Source organism: Gymnoscopelus braueri (genome assembly GCF_963280865.1).
Source record: "Gymnoscopelus braueri genome assembly, chromosome: 17".
Classification (NCBI taxonomy): domain Eukaryota; kingdom Metazoa; phylum Chordata; class Actinopteri; order Myctophiformes; family Myctophidae; genus Gymnoscopelus; species Gymnoscopelus braueri.
In genome coordinates this window covers 36,312,674-36,332,020 of record NC_137617.1, presented here as the reverse complement: position 1 = coordinate 36,332,020, position 19,347 = coordinate 36,312,674, and the positions used below count along the sequence as shown (strand labels likewise).

The 19,347-nt window shown below is 39.9% G+C and overlaps 2 protein-coding genes across 2 annotated transcripts in view; one reads left to right on the top strand and one right to left on the bottom strand.

Annotated features, from left to right (window-relative positions):
• The window catches only part of tbata (thymus, brain and testes associated), a 32,503-nt gene extending 15,878 nt beyond the window's left edge, over positions 1-16,625 (top strand). The window contains exons 5-8 of the mRNA XM_080455034.1: positions 13,076-13,157; positions 13,445-13,607; positions 13,994-14,034; positions 16,492-16,625. Coding sequence (XP_080311160.1) covers positions 13,076-13,157; positions 13,445-13,607; positions 13,994-14,034; positions 16,492-16,583 — 378 coding nt within the window. The 3' untranslated portion in view covers positions 16,584-16,625. The remainder of the gene's footprint in view (positions 1-13,075; positions 13,158-13,444; positions 13,608-13,993; positions 14,035-16,491) is intronic.
• LOC308104587 (uncharacterized protein) lies at positions 2,697-8,571 on the bottom strand. The gene is made up of 6 exons (XM_080455035.1): positions 8,403-8,571; positions 5,809-5,898; positions 4,509-4,715; positions 4,280-4,413; positions 4,054-4,157; positions 2,697-3,789 (listed from the first exon to the last, which is right to left on the bottom strand). The coding sequence occupies exons 1-6, from the start codon at positions 8,557-8,559 to the stop codon at positions 3,645-3,647; spliced, it is 837 nt and encodes a 278-aa protein (XP_080311161.1). The 5' UTR covers positions 8,560-8,571; the 3' UTR covers positions 2,697-3,644.
• Positions 16,626-19,347: the final 2,722 nt, after the last annotated feature.

The following is a 19,347-nucleotide window of genomic DNA, read 5'->3' as shown; positions in this document are numbered from 1 at the left end:
GTGTGTGTGTGTGTGTGTGTGTGTGTGTGTGTGTGTGTGTGTGTGTGTGTGTGTGTGTGTGTGTGTGTGTGAAATAAAGGGCTATTAGTTAGATTGATGTTAAAATAAAAGTTAGATTAATAAAACACACAAATTAGTTATTATTTGTGTGATTTATTACTTGTTCACCTTAACGGAAACCACAACTCTTGAAACTAACAAATGAGTGGGGCAGTGTGAATTAACACAGGATTGACCCTGGCAGCTTATCAATGGTACACATGTGTTACCTGTTTATTAAGCTACTACTATTTTTCAACCACATCTAATGAGACAAGACATCAGTTGAATGTGTTTGGGAACAGATCTCATGAGACAAAAGACATAGTATACAACACATTATTTTTGATGGGAAAATGAATTGCAACAACTATGCAGTAGTGAAGAAAGGGAACTTGGAAAGACACTTTCTGACAAACCATAAATCATTTGACTAGACCTTTCCAGCAGACAGAGAACTGAGAAAAAGGAACTGAAATCTCAGCCATATGTATTTGTGTACCATACATGGAACTGGATAGAGCTCTCTCAGCATTATTCTACTGCAAGTATTTGTCTCATCAGCAAGAACTGCACGTGATGGTCAAGAAAGAGAACTTGGAAAGACACTTGCGGACAAACCACACGTCAATTGACTAGACAGTTCCAGCAGACAGAGAACTGAGAAAAAGATTATAACCTAAGGAACTGAAATTTCAACCATTCTCATATAAAAATATGAGACGCCGCACTAAATGTGTCAGATTAATCCATTTAGACCGGGAAAGAATCTGTGTCATTTTTTGATTTGAGCTAAAAAAAACATTATTTTATACTTTGACTATTCAAAAATAGCAGATATACAAGCTCATAGCCTAGTCTACTGTACTTTGGATAGGGTTCTGTGCAGCCTGCAGTCCATTTGGAAACACTTGGACTCTACCTGGTGGTAGTGTCACCAGTGGCGTAACGCAAAATTGCGGGGCCCCCCCGCGGGAGGTTCACGTACGTGCATGCACGCGCGTGAACATTTTCGGTTTTAATTTGGTTTTTGGTACTTTTTTTTCGGTTTTAAATAGGCATTATGTAACTTTGTTTTAATATACAATTTCAGCACATGCGCAGCGCAGGAAACCAGGTTAACATCCGGGGTAGAAGAGGAAAGTTATATGCAGTGTAAGCTTTAATACAAGGATGTGTTTTTTTTTTCTTTTTTTCCCCCAGTTGTCAATGTGTGACCCCACCTTCACCTTCCTGTGACCCCACTTGGAGTCCCGACCCATACTTTGAGAACATCCATGTTATATGATAGACTAGTGGTTCTCAAAGTGGGGTCCTTGAAGGGGGGGGGGGGGACCCCCGGTGGTCCTTGAAGGGGTACCGGGGGATCCCCCAAATAAATGATGATAGTAAGGAACCAAATGGACCCTTACCTCTAAGAGTTATAAGGGTCGGTGGACTAATATGCAAACCAAACTGGAGGTCTTTGAGATTTAAAAGTTTGTAATAGACCATTGGGACAAGAGGGATCAGGAGTAACTAAGACAGCATGGTCTGAACCTGCACTGCATTCTGGTAGCAGTTCTTTTAGTCTTGGTGATGTTTTATATAACAAGCTTTATGAGCTGCAGAGCCTCTACAGTTTAGTAATCCTGTTCATTCTTTAGCATTTTATACAACCTTTTAATATAGGTAAATACACATATTCAAGTAGTAGTTTCCTAAACAAACTGCTCTTAATTTTTATCAGTGATGGAAAGTAACTAAGTACATTTACTCAAGTACTGTACTTAAGTACAATTTCTTGTTAATTTTACTTTACTAGAGTATTTCCAATTTTCAATACTTAGAGGCAAATATTGTACTTTTACTCCACTACAATTATTTGACAACTTTAGTTACCAGTTACTTTGCAGATATAAATTATTATATTATAAAACACACATTAACCACTTTAGCCCTATTTTATACATAGGCTATTTGAAAATAGCCGATCTACAAGCTCACAACGCGTCACATCGCGACACCTTGTGAGATTGTAGATCTGCTATTTCCAAACATTTTAGTACTTTTACTTTTGGTACTTTGAGTATATTTTGATGCCAATACTTTTGTACTTTTACTCAAGTAACATTTGGAACAGATGCCTTTTACTTGTAACAGAGTATTTCTACATTGTGGTATTGATACTTTTACTTGAGTAAAATATCTGAGTACTTCTTCCACCACTGATTATAATAACATGAACTGAGTAACCTCAATTCAATCATGTTTTATTAAATAAACTTGACTACAATAATATTTTTCAATTAAATGTAAGGTATCACAAATGTGTGACCCCCAATAAATAAATAAATAAAGGGATGAGGTGGAAATAACAAACTTCCTCTTGGTACTTTAAGTAGACAGATCATTATTTCTATATGATGTAAATTGTAGGCTCTGATTCAATTGCTCATCTATTTCCCTTAATTATTACGGTAAATTCAATACTATGATGTCAGTTTACAAGTTGTCATTCTTAGTCTGAACCTCTTTTACGTTCATATTCACTTCTGAATTAGGAGCTTATGGAATAAAGAGAAGAAAAATATTGCATAGCCTAACTGAAGAAAAGAGTCACCATAATCCTACCATGTTCTTGAAATAATCAGTTTTAAAGAGTAGGCTTGATGGTATATGGTTATAGTAAGACTTTCCTTTATTATATCTTACACATACTGCCAACAAATAATGCTCATAAGTCGTATAATTTTCTATTATACAATACAATAGTTAAAACACAATAAAGCCACAGCTCACAAAGTCATGCAGGAACTTAAAGTTAGCGTATGTTTTCTTTTCTTTTAATGTTAAAGCACTATATTCAGATAGTTATCATTGCTATATAGTGTTTGTTCAGTAACATGAGTCTCCCTTTCTCTCCAGCTCTTTAATAAACAGAAAATAAATGTTAAGGTAGGTGACAAAATGTCAGCCAATCAGGAGAGAGTACAGATTTATCAGCTTAATTTGTATAGTGTTCCAGTTCCAATGTTGTCTGCTCATTTTGTTGTCATCATTTACAATTGCACTTGTTTAATCAGTATCCTGACTGAGTTCTCTATCCTGAAAATGCATTTTCTGTTTAATAAAGAGCTGGAGAGAGACGGCGACTCCTTACTGAACAAATACTCTATAGCAGTGGTTCTCAAGTGGTCCAGGGACCACCAGTGGTCCTTGAGGGGGTTCCAGGTGGTCCCCAGTTAAATGATGGAGAGTTGGTAACCAAATGGACCCTTATAGATCTTTAACTCTTAAGAGTGTAAAATTAAACCAAATTTGGTTTCATTTTACCCTCTCAAGAGTTAAATTATCGTTAAACATCTGCATTACTTAAAATTGTATCTAACTATAACAACATATTCTAAGTTTTGGGTCTGAGAGTCTAAATCTCATCGTGGCAAAATGGAATATATTGCTGTTAGACAATGTTATCCATATTAAGGATAAATATTGCAAATATTAATATATGTATAATGTCTATGGTTGGGACGGTTCATATTAGGTACTGTAGAATTGCAACATACACACAGTAGCAACACACTAACTAATACATTGTGAAAATGATGATTTCAGCACATAACTCAGATTTCACAGATCCAGATTTTATCGTCAGAACACTGTCTGTCGTTCCATCCTATTCCAGGAAAGCTAGGATCAGACCCAAGATTAAACTCAACACAGTCTTGATCTCCACCATGGCTATTAGGGTCACCAGGCCTCCAGTACCTGTAGATGTAGGAACATTTAATTCATTAAAATACTTTTACAAGGATGGTTTTTCACTTTAAATGTTTTGTTTTTTAATCATGATCTCAAATTATATTCTAGATCTTAGACTTGATAGTGAAGTAAACAACATGACTAAGTGACAGTAGGTATTTTATGATAACATTTAATACCATTCTGGAAAATGTAGCAGAGGAAATATGTTTAATACAATATGTGTTGAAATGAAGAGAAGAATGGAGGTAAAATGAAGATAAGTCTTACGTTGGTGTGGTCAGAGGTGTTCCATCTACCCAACGAAATGATCCTTCTCTGTCTCTGTCAGTCAGACCCAGCCACACTCTCTTTTTTACACGTTCAACAAAGTCCTGGACAGAAAAGCTGCTGGTTACTGATGTACGCTGTACCCCACACACACACACACACACACACACACACACACACACACACACACACACACACACACACACACACACACACACACACACACCTGTTCTTCTCTGCTGTTTATGACAATCAGGTCAGATTGTCTGTCTCTACACCACTGTCTGCTCTCCTCCCAGATTTTCTTCTCAGTAGAGATGTAGTAACAGCCTCTGTCAAATTTCTGCCATCCAAGTGATTCTAACAAAAGAGTAAGCAACTGTTCTCTCATTTGCTCAAATGAATAACACATTATGAAGATGAACAATGAATAAAAACAGTGATGTCTCACTGACCACAGAGTCTCATCTTCATGTCTTCTCTCTCTTCAGTCAGTTTGTTATGGCTGGTCTTCAACTGGTCAAAACTGGTCTGTAGCTGCTCTTTTTGTTCAGTCAGGTGGTTATATCTAGTCATCAACTGGTCAACACTGGTCTGGAATTTGTCTCGCTCTACAGTCAGGTTGTTGTTCCATTGGTCTCTCTCCACCATGTTGGACTGATCTGTGTGGACATTTTCAAAATGGGGGATTATTTTATTTTGTACACCTACTATATATAAAATTACATAGCAAGCAAGCTAGCATATGTATTATTCATAAGTAAATAATATTAAACTTTTGTATTTACAAAACACAGTGGCTCAGTGGTTAGCACTGTTATCTCACAGTATAAGAAGGTCCTTGATTAAAACCAGACTGCGGTCCATTCTATGTGGAGTTTGTATGTTCTCCCAGTGTTCACTTGGCTTTCCTCCCACACCAAAACATATGTATGTTAGGGACAAACTCCTGTCAGTGCCCTTGAGCAAGGCACTGGCCTTAGAGCTGGAACTGGTCCCTGGGTTCTATTCAGTGGCTGACCACTGCTCCCAATAGTTAGGATGGGTCAAATGCAGAGGGTGAATTTACTCATGGGGATACAATAAAGTATAACTTAATTTAGATGTAATAATCTGTGTGTCCTTCACATTAATCCATTGATATCAATATTGTTGAAAATGCACTTGGTGTTCTGCACTTTGTCTTTGGCCACACCCCTCCTCTCACCAACACCATGTGACCATGAGAGTTGAATACACTCTAACACAGTTTAATGAGTTCACCAGTGGTAAAATATTCTGATGAAGTGGTGAAGAGAAGCTATTTTAATTAAGGAATGAGGACCACTGTATTCAACTTAATTAAATGATGATGATGATAATAATAATAATAACCTAACATATTTTATGGGGTATCATAGTCCAGTAGTTCTCAAAGTGAGTGGGGGTTCCAGCGGTCCCCAGCTAAATGTGTCAAAACAGCATCACAATCATTTTAACCACTTTATCCAAATGTTATACGTTAGCTATTCAAAAATGTAGTTAGTTAACCCTATGTTTGGAACATTTTGAATAATTTTGAAGGTTTATCACAACTCTTTCTCCTTTTGGCGTCGCTGGCACAAAACATTTTCAGATGGGGGGGGCAGACATAATTTGAAGGTCCTTGACATGAAAAAGTTTGAGAACCACTGATATAGTGTATTGGACAAAACATTTTGGATCATCATAGATAAATATTGTAAATAAAATACATTGTTATGAAAGTGGACTTACAGAGATAGAGTGGTGCTCCAATGCTGAGGAGAGCTAGAACACCACAAAGCCATCCAAAACTGATCGCAACACACCTGTACCGTCTTGTGCCTGGAGGACACACACACACACACACACACACACACACACACACACACACACACACACACACACACACACACACACACACACACACACAGTGAGCGGAAAGGAGGGGGTGAGATCCGTTTACATTCTTCAAGAACAAGAAAATCGTTACAATCCATAGATTTAATCAAGAATCCCCAATAATGTTGTTTTTACAATCCCAGTAAGACAAGATCTCCAAGCTGAAAATTGCATGTAAAAAGGCGAAATGTAAGATAGCAAAAAAAAAGTGCAGTAATATAGCCTATGATATTTGTTGATGATATTATATTATGTTTAAAGTAATACTAGGTAACGTTTTCAACAAAACTAAAGTTAAATTGTATATCTTTTGTCAGTGGCAAAAGTTTCACAACACCCACTCCATGAATTTCACCCCCGGAAGCCTTTTATTTATATATTTTCTATTGAACGGTGAAGGGGGGGACTTTCCCGGGAAAATGACGTTCCTGGCCAACGTCATGACGTCGTGGCCGACGTCCCCAGGAACTACCGCAACGGTTTCCTGTTTGGCCAGGAACTACCGCGGTAATAGCAAAAAGGAACCTCACGCTGATGTTAAGAGAATGTAGGATTAGAAGATCGAAAAAGAACAGAAAAAGAAAGCACAGCTCATGGTAACTAATGCTCCACTGGCTAAGAGAAACGATCCGTAGATAGTATAAAACAATTAAAAGATCGCTTTTTGAAACGCTTCCGGCTTCCGGTGAAAACGAATGGAATTCTGGGTAATCGAGGATTACGGAAATTGTATGCAGTGACGGTAGTGACCAGCAGAGGTTGCTAAAAATCGTTATTTGGGATTCTGCATTGTACAACTTTAAACTATGCTCTGGTGGATATGGGGTAAAGCATGTGTCCACCACACAGTCTAAGGGTTGAGTCCACCATGGTGCACCGGGCTCCTACAGAATGGGTGGGAGATGTTGAACGGAAGGAGTAGGACAACTTTAGCTTGTTAATGTTAACACCATATAACAACCTAACATCTCTGCTCAGCTCACAGATCAATGTGAGAGCCACACCCGTATTCATATCCATGCAGAATAGGCTCTCTAACACGCGTTATCACTTAAATGTATATCTGTAAATGTGTAGTTTTATTTACCAATGCCAAATAAAACGTTTAACCACTAAAGACATCATTCATACTTTTCACAAAGTTTCCAAAATAGTGAAAATAGCCCATCTACAAGCTCACAACGTGTCGCAATGTGACACGCTGACATTTTTAATTAAGACATTTTCCCATAGAGACGTCAGGTTGAATAGGGTTGATTAAAAATGTTTTAGGGATTATAATTTGCCTCTGCATTGGGAAATAAATGTGCATAAAGTGATATAGTTAATAAATCAAAATAAAATCATAACTTTTTGTTTAGTTGTACTGTATATTTCAATAATAATGTGTGATTGTCACAAAATCACAGACACACCTGGACCTGTCTCACAGCATACCAGTGTGACTCAGTACTCCGTGTGAGGCTACTCTATATCAACATGTGTAAAGTAACATACAGCCTCCCCTGGTCTCATTGGTAGTTTTAATAAATATGAAAACAATAGTTACATGGGCACTTAAAAAAGACTACCCAAATAAAGTACTGGAGCACTCATTAAAGTTGTACAATGCGGATTCACAAATAACGATTTTTAGCAACCTCTGCTGGTCACTACCGTCACTGCATACAATTTCCGTAGTCCTCGATTACCCAGAATTCCATTTGTTTTCACCGGAAGCCGGAAGCGTTTCAAAAAGCGTTCTTTTAATTGTTTTATACTATCTGCGGATCGTTTCTCTTAGCCAGTGGAGCATTAGTTACCATGAGCTGTGCTTTCTTTTTCTGTTCTTTTTCGATCTTCCAATCCTACATTCTCTTAAAATCAGCGTGAGGTTCCTTTTTGTTATTAGCGCGGTAGTTCCTGGCCAAACAGGAAACCGTTGCGGTAGTTCCTGGCCAAACAGGAAACCAGTGCATTTCCGCCTCCGTTTTCCGGCCAGATGACGTCATTTTCCCGGGAAAGTCCCCCCCGACAGCGTTCAATAGAAAATATATAAATAAAAGGCTTCCGGGGGTGAAATTCATGGAGTGGGTGTTGTGAAACTTTTGCCACTCACAAAAGATATACAATTTAACTTTAGTTTTGTTGAAAACGTTACCTAGTATTACTTTAAGTCTGCAGGTTTTATTGTGGTGACTGACGTTTCAACAACCGTCTTGCTCAGTGCCAAGCTTGACTCTGAGGAAGACGGTTGTCGAAACATCAGTCACTGTTGAGCTCCTGAACCCTTTTGCTCAGAATGTGGCTGAAGCGTATTAGATCATGTTTGTTGTTAAAACTTTGCATTATACAGACACATATGAATTCTAAACAAGCAGGTAGTATAACATTCAGGTTAATCCCTTGTTGGTGACATAATGTCACATCTAAAGTTCTATATCTATGGTTTCAGTAACATCTCTTACCAGACAGTGAATCTTTGTCCTGAACTGCAGGCGTAGTCTTGGTCTCAATATTTGCGTAGATATCGTCATGGTTATCGTCCTGCTCTTGGAGCTTGATGTTTTCATAGTCATCGTCAGAATGTTCAGCCACAGCCATTTCTACATTCATGTAAGTCATCTTGCAGGTAGTTGACCCTGGTCCACCGCCTCACAACACAGTAAACAAATGAGAAATGTCATCTTTCTTTTAACACTGCGCCGCCGTTCCTCTTTTATTTTGGTATGTTCTGCCCTCAAGTTAGAAAATGCTTTGTCGCGAAATACATGCATTTGCATAGCTGTTGTGAAATGATGACACAGCAGAGAGTGACAGCAATGGTGTAGTGGTGTCTATGGAGAAGTGGGTATACTCTCATTTTCAAGGTGGACCACGTCCTAAAGAACGGCAACCTGTGTAAAGAATTCTCAGAAGCAATGTACAGTATTGTGCTGCCTAAAAGGATATTTGCAGGCCATCTTATGTTGATAGTGTACTCAAAAACAAATACGTTCCTGCACGTAACGCACGCACCCACCACACACACACACACACACACACACACACACACACACACACACACACACACACACAGACACAGACACAGACACAGACACACACAGACACACTCACACACACACACAAACTTTGAAGCAACACCTTGAATATTTCATATACTTGATATCATGGGGGGCGGGGAAGACAAAAACAACTTAAAGTAGAGGGTGTGGGGGCGAACACGAGCACAATTGCTAAGGGCCTTGAGAAAGTACATGCAGCAGAGGCCGTGAGAAAAGGGAAGCTAGTGAGTAAGGGGTAGTGAATAAGGGGTAGTTGAAGCAGATGGGGGACATCAGATAACAGATAATAAGCAGAATACAGAAGACCAAGGTTTAGAAACAATAGGGGAACGTAAGCGATGGTCAGGAAAGAATTAAGGCACCGGGGCCTAAGAACCTCAGGGGAGACAGGACAACATGTGTTGGGGATGATACAGATAAGAGAAGTGAAATAACAATAAGGTGAGGTAAGGTGAGGGTCGCCTCGACATGATTACGACATGGTTACGGGAAAGAGTACAGGAAGTGTAATCAAGCAGGTTGTGTTCTCCTATGTGTACGTGAGAACACAACACAGTGACAACCGTAAACTAAATCAAGGTGAGAGGTGAGACATGAGGTCACCTAAAGGAAGGAGGGGGAATCACAAGGGGAATCACAAATTATATATACGGGTGGGAAAGAGTGAAGAGTTCAGAGATTGAGGGAAGATTGAGGGAGAGAGAGCTGAGAGATATTCACGTAGACATTGCTGTAACGCTTACGCTGGCTGACTTGCTGTAATAAACCATTCTGATATAACCTACTTCAGGTTTGAGAGTGCTTCATTCTACCAGTCCATCCTAAGTTAAGGACCACACGTAATTTCCTCACAAGGGCATACAGGTTATGTCCACGGCTGGATCCTGAGTCCATGGGCCCCTATAGTGGCCAATGTATAGTGAGACTGCCTCAGGGTCCCCTCACCCACACCCTCCACCCGCTACCACCCGCTAACCTTCCCCTCCCCTCCTAACAGAATGTATTTTTGTTGATTGAATATTTTATTGACATTTTTAGAGGTGTAGTACAACAAGTTAAAACAGCCAAAGGCTTGTTTCCATTGTGGTCCATCGAACATTCAACACTTAAACAAACAACAGTTATTGTGTCGAGGAAAGTTCTACTAATATTCGTTTGAGGTTATGTGTCATTCTTGTAGGCAGATAAGGCATAAGTGTTGGATTGTTTGTAGCTGACCTGTTGGTAAGCTCAGCATGTTTCTTAACATGAGAATCCATTTGGAGTGATTACAACAAGGCTGAATATGAGTAAAATAAATACACAATTGATAGTCTATAAATCTTGCCACCAGACAGTGCAACAAACAACAATACAAAATATAAAATATCAAAATATACAGTTTTAAAACAATTCATGATATTATGCATACCAGACATTGCCAGTAACAAATGAACACAAAGTTGAAATCATACGCTCACTCTAGCTTTCATTTTGTGATTTCAATCTCTTACATTATCAAGCGTGGGACGGGCACATTATCAAACTAGAAAAAGTGCTCCTCGGAGCACAAGTCTCCGCCAGGTCAGGTAGGTTATTATGGCCTCCTGGTGGCGCTATAATATGCCAATGTGAAAAGGGTGCCATTTCTTCTTAGGCCTTTCACGGCAATCGGACACTGCATTCATGATTTGAGGCATTTTGGTTTGCTAAATTAGACCTGCTGGTGGCGCTATAACAGGCCAATGTGAAAAGGGTGCCATTTCTTCCTCTGCCTAGTGGGAATATGCGTGCAAAATTTCACGGAAATCACACACTGCGTTCATGATTTGAGGAATTTTGTTGAAATAGGACCTATCCTGCAAACTTACGTTAGCCAAATAGGATGAAAAGGAAATATCGGACAGATCCATCTTGATCACATGACTATGGAGATACTGTGGACCGATTTGTGTGATTTTTGGACAGAATCTGAAGGAGTAAGAGCAAAAAAATTGTTTTTACAAAAGTCAGCCTCCTGGTGGCGCTGTAAAAAGCATATGTGAAAAATGCAGGGCAAAGGTTTTTTCTTGGCTTCTAGGGAGTGTGCGTGCAAAGTTTCACGCAGATCGGTGCAGTTATAGGTAAAAACGTGAATCGGCCTGTTGTAGCGCCACCATGAGGCTGATTTGAACGTTTTCAAGTGGCATTTCTTCCTGGGCGAAGTGGGAATCTCCGTGGAAAATTTCACAGAAATCGCATGCTGCGTTCATGATTTGAGGCATTTTGTTAAAAATGAACCAATCTTGCAAACTTTGGAAGACAATCTTAGGCAATCAGGATGGCATATGGAAAATTGGACAGATCCGTGTTGATGACATGACTATAGAGATACTGTGTACCAATTTGCGTGTTGTTTGGACAAAATCTGTAGGAGTAATATCCAAAAAATTGTTTTGCAAAAGTCGGCCTCATGGTGGCGCTATGACAGGCTGATCTGAAAAATGTGGGGCAGAGGTTCTGCTGTGGCATCCAGGGAGTGTGTGTGCGCAGTTTCACAGCGACCTGGCCAACGGTGGCGGAGATTAGCTGCTCGCAGACAGAAGGACGGACGGACGGACGGACGGACAGGGGGCAAAACATACTCTCTCGCCATGCCTTTCGGCCTGGCGGAGACAATTATACTTAAAGGGATAGGAGACTCTTTGTGTCTCCTACCGTAACCGCTGCTGGTCATCAAATGATTGGCTTAGGAATGCGACATTGAAAAAAAATATCCATGAATTCAAGTCTCCATGGGGTGAGTAATCGATAGTAAAAAGTCATTTTGGGCGTGAACTACTCCTTTAATGGCTCTTTTCTAATACAAGAACTAAGTGAACCTTGCTGTGCCATCAAACTCAGATTTATTATTTCCATACACTACGGCTCAAATAGGGTTCTTTAGAACCTAATTTGCACCTGCTCAGGGGGTATAGTACTGACCCCGGCCCGAGGTCTTGGAACCCGGAACTCTGAGTTTTCAAATGTTTTAAAAAATAGCTAAACTAGCTGATCTACAAGCTTGTAGATCTACAAGCTTGTCCTACCTCCCCTTGTTTCAGGTTATAATGGAAACATAAACGACAACGAAACAAATCGCAGAACTTTACGAGTTCTGGAAAGTTTCATGTTTTGGAAGGTTCTGGGTAACATGTCTTTGTCAAAAAGATCCATTAGGTTCCCTTTCCTCTTCAGTCCCTTTTGAAAGTAAACTCTAATGTTTCCATGTTAATTCAGGGTTGAAATAACATTTCCACATGAAGTCAAGTCTCTTGTCAATGAATCAAAATGCATCTCTCGATATACGTTTGCCGAATGGAATATCAAAAAGAGATCTCCAAGGCCACACACACACACCGATCAATGTCAGAGTTAATTAAAGTAATGGAGGCCTTTTGAACAAAAGTAATGGATGTGTATTGAATACATCAAGGCCTCGAATACATCAAGAATCAGTCGCCTGGCCAATAGATTCTTTTGAAGTGGATCAAAGAAGATAGTTATGCAATATCTGAAATTAGAGGACATAAGATAATTATTCTCTTCAAGGATCTATAGTGACATTGTATACAATCTGGCAGCCTTCCCCTACATTCATTTGTGGAAAATATGGAAGCCGATAATGTAAACCCTATAGTAATTCTCCTTAGTATTTCCTCCTACCCCCTTTGTTTTTGTCTTTTTATTTTGTTATTGTATTTATGTGTTTTGATTTCATTGGTACAGGTTTGAGGGGTGAGTGAGATGGGGTTTTAACTGGGGTTTGCTACTATTTGTATTATATTGTATATATTGTGAAAATATTTCACCACGTTACCCCTGACGTCCCTATTTTGTGCATGTCGATATAGGTGAAACTTTTCAAAAATTTCCAATTTCTTTTTCAAAGATTCTTCAAAAATGGCATATCTGCAGACGTCTTAAGATGATGGAGGCTTTCTGATGCTCGTGCAGTCAGTGCGGAATAGAGTACATACATAATGCATATGTGTCGTGCATATCGTCATATCTGTCGGGCAGAAAGCTCATATCTCCATATTTTCAACTTTTTATGTTAAACGTTTTATGCCCGCTAGGTACTGGAGCTGCTGTGTCAGATACTGCAGACAGATTCTTTGTCTTTGGTCCAGCGGTGGCTTCTACTTTCAGGCCCAAGAGGTAAAATACTACAGTAAAAAAAATACGTCAATCAAAGCATGTTTAAAAAAAAATGTAAACAAAAATATAAAATCCTACATTTTACGACTTTTTACGGAAATGCCTTATATTTTGGCCACTACAAGATACTCTCATATAAACTATTATGTATGTGTATATATATATATATATGCCATGCTACATGCCATGCTACATGCCATGCCATACAACATACCATTGCTTACATAACAGACTGAATTATAGCAACCTTCACAAGATGAATTCTCCTTTCACAATGTCCTCCGTAGAGAAAGACCTGGTGATGGGGATGATTCAGCAGGCTTTGGAGGACATCAAGGCCTCTGGCCATGAGCAGGACTTTCAGGATCTCCAAGTGTTTCATCCATGCACGTCTCTGCTTGCACAGGGTCCTTCATTTGGCCAGCAATGGAGGAAACCACAGAGCACAAGGTCAGAGTATAGGCCAGTGGGTCCCAACCTTTTCTCTGGATCAGGGCCCACCCATCTGACCACTTAACACGGCAGCCTTTATATGATCAATCAATCGATTGCGTTCCAGCTTGGGTCAATGGAACTAACATATAGTATGCTGTAAGTTCCTTGTTATCGGTATCGCAGGCTTTTAATAATATTAATGCTATATTCTCATTACAATTTTAATGTTTTGCCAAATATTTGGGCGCCCACTTGCAATATCCTCACGGCCCACCAGTGGGCCCCGGCCCAGAGGTTGGGAATCGCTGGAGTAGACCTTTCTCACCTGCACATTCGTTCACAATCAAAATAAACTAATCAGGCAGGTCCAGTGCATCACACGCTTTGTTTTGCCTTCACAGCTCTGGCAGAACGCACAAGTCTTCCTGCGAGGACAAACCAGGTATACTGAAATGATCTATTGCTTGTTGCACATTAATTAACTTTTAGTTTTGTTTATTTCACCCATACCAGGTTATTTCATTCAAGTTGCATTTGGCTTTGATGCATTGGTTTTTTAATTAAGCCCAGGCAGATGGTGCTATATTGGACATCAAAGACTCCCTGTGTTTTCTTTTAACTCTCTCTAATGCAGTGGTTCTCAAACGTTTTCATTCCAAGGATACCCCCAGAACTCTGAAAGTGTATGCTATGAATGGAACCAAATGGACCCTTACAGGTACACTTGGTTCCATTTGTACACTCTCAGAGTTTGAGAGAGTGTACAAATCATTCCTGCACTTTCATAGACCTTGAAAAGGTAATAAATGCCTTCATCACCTCACGCCTAGACTACCACTTCAGCCCTATATACATTTCGGCCATTTGAAAATAGCCGATCTACAAGCTCATTGTGAGCTTGTAGATCTGCTATTTTCAAAAGATGTTTATACATTCCAATCCAATCCACTTTATTTATAGAGCACATTTAAAAACAACAGTGTTGAACCAAAGTGCTGTACACTCAGTAAAATACTAAAATAAACAAGAGAAACACACACAATGAACAAGACAACGATTGACACAATGCCTGGGGAAGCAGCAGCTTCTCAATCTGAATTTTCAAACGCCAAGGAGAACAAGTGAGTTTTCAAACGTGATTTAAACACAGGCAGGGTTTGAAACACTCTAACATGGGGTGGCAGCTTGTTCCACAATGTGGGCGCTATGGAGGAAAATGATCTATCTCCCCGTGTTTTCAACTTAGTTGCTGGGACCTTAAGGAGTGACTGTTCAGTAGACCTCAGGACCCTTGTACCATACATTTGAAATTATTGATGCCAATACTTTTATACTTTTACTCAAGTACATTTTTAATTACGGACTTTTACTTGTAACAAAGTATTTCTATATTGCAGTATTGATACTTTTACTTAAGTAAAAATTGTGAGTACTTTGTCCACCACTGCATGTACGACACTGTAACTCTTTGTACTCTGGGCTCAGCAAAAAGGCTATCTCTCGCCTCCAACTTGTACATAATTCAGCAGCTAGACTACTGACCAACACTAGGAGGCGTGTGACCACATCACACCAGTCCTGGCCTCCCTTCACTGCAGGCTGCCAGTGAGTTTTAGAATTGATTTTAAGATCATACTGACAACTTTTAAAGCCCTGCGAGGTCTGGCCGCCACTTACATCTTAGACATGCTGAAACCGTATGAACCTGTGTGCAACCTTAGATCGTCAGGCCAGGGGTCCAGTGGTGGAAAAAGTACTCACATTTTCTACTTGTAAAAGTATCAATACTGCAATGTAGAAATACTCTGTTACAAGTAAAAGGCCTGTGTTCAAAATGTTACTTGAGTAAAGGTACAAAAGTATTGGCATCAAAATATACTTAAAGTACCAAAAGTAAAAGTACTAAAATGTTTGACCATCTGTCTTTAAGCTGAATTGCCTTACCGTAAACACCGAAATATGTTCTTGGTGTACTGTATTTTATTGCCACTGTAAAGCACTTTGTAACCATGTTTCGAGAAGCGTTTTATAAATAAAGTTTATTATTATTATTATAGAGACCCGTAAGGGTCCATTTAGAAACCCCGCAAGGAACCTTGAGGGTTCCTGTGCCCCACTTTGAGAACCACTAGTTAGGTAATCTTTGTTTGTCTGGTCCTTGTGGCCTTCTATTCCACAAATTTACATTCTCACCCTTGTCTCACTTTTGTTAAACAATATAGAGGACACTCAGATGAAACCGTCTGGCTCTTGAGAATCTGACAGGGGATATGTTCTTTGAAAAGAATGTCATAGTTCATGTTTTGAGAACAAGAAAACAATACTTGTCCTTTCTTTCACCTCACCGTTTCCTGGGTGAGGCATGGTTTCCTGGGTGAGGCAAATAAATCAATGAAAGGACGTTTATTGATTCATGTTTTCCCTCTTGACTGTGCATGCATGCATGCCTGATGGTTGTCAGCTATTATATGTAGCGTTTTACTCCAAAGACTGAAATAAAACGACTCAAAAGGACACAGATGGATAGATAGGCATTTATTGATCCTGAGGAAAACTCACTAGCACCACCACAGCATGCATTAGACATGGATCGGTGAGAGTAACGTCGTCAAAAATGTCCAAATTGTTGGGGTGCCGTAGATGAAAAAATATATGTTTATTATGTTTAGTGGTGCTCTGAGCCCCAAAACGTTTGAGAACAACTGGTCTATGCTCATGTACAATCAATATATCTCCAGTAGTATGGGCATATATCAGTATAATAGAAGACTTGCTTGCTTTTTATAGGTTTTAAGTAGGGGGACAAATAATAGGAAGTCACTTTGCATAAGTGTGTTAGCCAGTGCACTTGATGTGCTGCTGTGTACTATGCATTTCTGATGGGAGCGTTCTCTTGCAGAGAGGATTGGAGAGGCTGAAGTCCTCAAAGTCCGTCCCCAAGCTCCTCCTCGTCCACAAGATGTTCCACTCCAGCGGGATGAGAATTCCTAGGCCTCCTTATCGCCCGTGCCGCAGTATTTAGACTCCCTTATCACAGCATGTGTACGTGTGCTTAATACTTCAATTGACAATTGGTGGTCTTCCACATGCATGCTTTTAGTCCAAATGTTTGTTTTTGTAGCTGCTGATTGACATAAACAGATGGTATCAGGTGATCTAAAAGGTTTTTTGTCATTATTTGGACTTCATGTACAGTTTGTATGTATTCAGTGTCACTACATTGTTCGACAAGAGAGCAGAGGTACTCATTGTTTTGAAACCAAGCAAAGCAAAGCCAACCAAGGTCAAAAGTAGTGTTGATTAAACTTAGAGAAAACATGCACTCAAATAAACATTGAGCCACACTTGTCCTACAAATAAAATAAGCAAATTCAATCTGAAATAGTTGCCTAAAGCAGTGGTTCCCATGGTCCGGACAAAATGTAGACAATTTGACTGAAATAGGGATGCCAGGGGAAATAGCCGATATACGCACGTAGATCGGCTGTAGATTTGCTCTTTTCACTGCTTTTGTGTGACACACTCTTAGTCTTGAATGATGAAGTAAGGCATTAATTTACAAGATTAATATACAAGAAATATGGAGATATGGCTGTCAGGCAGAGTTTCTGCCTGACAGTAACGATGAGTATCTTCCATGGCCAACACATCGTTGTGTCATCAAGACTGTGGAGATGTATTGGTCACACTGTTTGCATGTCTGCGTCTAACATCACCAGATATGTCCTCTACTGCAAGGGTCTTCAACGTTTTCAGCACAAGGACCCCCTAGCTGAGAGAGAGATGAAGCAGGGACCCCCTCTATATTTTATAAAATTGTGTTCTAGATTAAACCTTTTTTGTTTACGTTTACTGTTCTCTTTTCCCTCTACACCTATACCTCTTTGCCAAAAATAGCAGATCTACAAGCTCGCTGCGAGGCGTTGTGAGCTTGTAGATCTGCTATTTTTGGCTAAAGTTCTCCTCAGAAAAGGGATGCTAGGGTTCAAGTGGTTAAGGTAAAAAAATAAAATAATATCACACAAAGATTTGGCGGACCCCCTGTAGTAACTCTGAGGACCCCCTAGGGGTCCCGGACCCCCTGTTGAAGACCCCTGCTCTACTGGAACCCACAAGGGAAAGGCACTGTTTGCATGTCTGCCTCTAACATCACTACAGTAGGTGGCCAGTGACTTTGACCAGTTTCACTTTCAAAACCTTTGCATCATGCATGTCAGACAGTGGCGTGCACAGACATTTTGAGGGCAGGTGCTCAAGAAAAAAAAAAAGGGTAAAAAAAAATGGGCACCTTGCGCGGCGTGCGAAACCGCCGGCTGCCCTAGTAGTGTGAGATTTATAGAAGAAAATTGCAATGCAATTTTTTTTTTCAAAATGGCACTTCTGGTCAAGAGGGCAAACGGCAGTTGCTCTAGCACGACCTAGAGTCTATCTGTGCACGTCCCTGATGTCACACAAACAGAATGTGATGCGTTTTGTTGATATAACAAGTTTGTTCATATAGAATCCTATCCACAAATCCACCTTAACAAAACCATTGGTGTTGTGTGCCACATTCTGTGTGTGTGACATGCATGACGCAAAGGTTTTGAAAGTGAAACTGGTCAAAGTCACTGGCCACCTACTGTAGATTATGTCCTCTACTACTGGATCCCACAAGGGAAAAGCACTGTTTTGCATATGTGTGCGTCTAACATCACTATGTTCTCTACCGGAACCCACAAGGGAAAAGGAAAAGAGACCAACCAAGACACACCTTGTACCAGTGGTGGAACGGAACTAAGAACATTTACTCAAGTACTGTGCTTGAGCAAAAGTTTGAGGTAATATTGAACTTTTTACTTAGTTACTAGTTACAGTACTTTGCGGAGCTTCCAACCTTTGCATCAAATTATGAATAAAGAATTATCAGAAATCCAATTATATTTCCAAAATAGCAGATCTGTCCCGGACCGCTGGCGTAGCGTTCCGGGCGCCTAGGCTTCAGGGTGGCCTGGCAGCGCGTAGCGGGTTCGAGTCCCGATCCCGACGGCCTTTGCTGCATGTCACTGCCCATCTCTCTCCCCATGTCCTGTCAACCTACTATCCTATCAATAAAGGCATAAAAAAGCCCCCCCCCCAAAAAAAATATCAGATCTACAAGCTCGTGATCACGGTAAGCTTGTAGCCATTTTCAAATAGTATAAAATAGTGTGTGTGGTTAATGATCAATAATTATAGTCCAATAACATGATATACATGATTCTGAAATGGCCATTCTGTATAATGACTACTTTTACATTTATTGTGTTGCCAATACTTTTGTACTTTCACTCAAGTAAAACATTTTATACAAGATTTTTAACACAGGACTTGTAACACGGTATTTCTACATCATGGTATTGCTACTTTTACTTACTGCGAGTCCAGAATTCTTGTACTTCTGTCACTGCCTGGCATCATGACCTGGATGTCACCCAGATGATGAAGAAGTGGCCAAACATGGGGACACCTGGAGAAACTGGCCCAGGACCGCCATGCCTGTTGGCATGTTTCCTGTGAAGACAAACCAGGTACTGAAATTCTCTATGGTTGTTTATTTGCATCAAACCAAAGTCCTAACATGTCTACATGTCATGGCAATAAAGTCTTCTGATTCTGATTCTGATTTCATTCAAGTTTTACATTCTACTTTGATGCATATGCTTATTATACACTCTCTCATGTAGTGGTTTTCAAACATTTAAATTTCAAGGACCCCCAGAACTCTGAGAGTGTA

Coding starts and splice junctions, on each gene's coding strand:
- LOC308104587 (XM_080455035.1), bottom strand. CDS start 8,559: ATGACTTACATGAATGTAGAAATGGCTGTGGCTGAACATTCTGACGAT. Junction 4,716..5,808: donor TGGAGCACCACTCTATCTCT/GTAAGTCCACTT, acceptor ATGTCCACACAG/ATCAGTCCAACATGGTGGAG. Junction 4,158..4,279: donor TAAACAGCAGAGAAGAACAG/GTGTGTGTGTGT, acceptor TTTTCTGTCCAG/GACTTTGTTGAACGTGTAAA.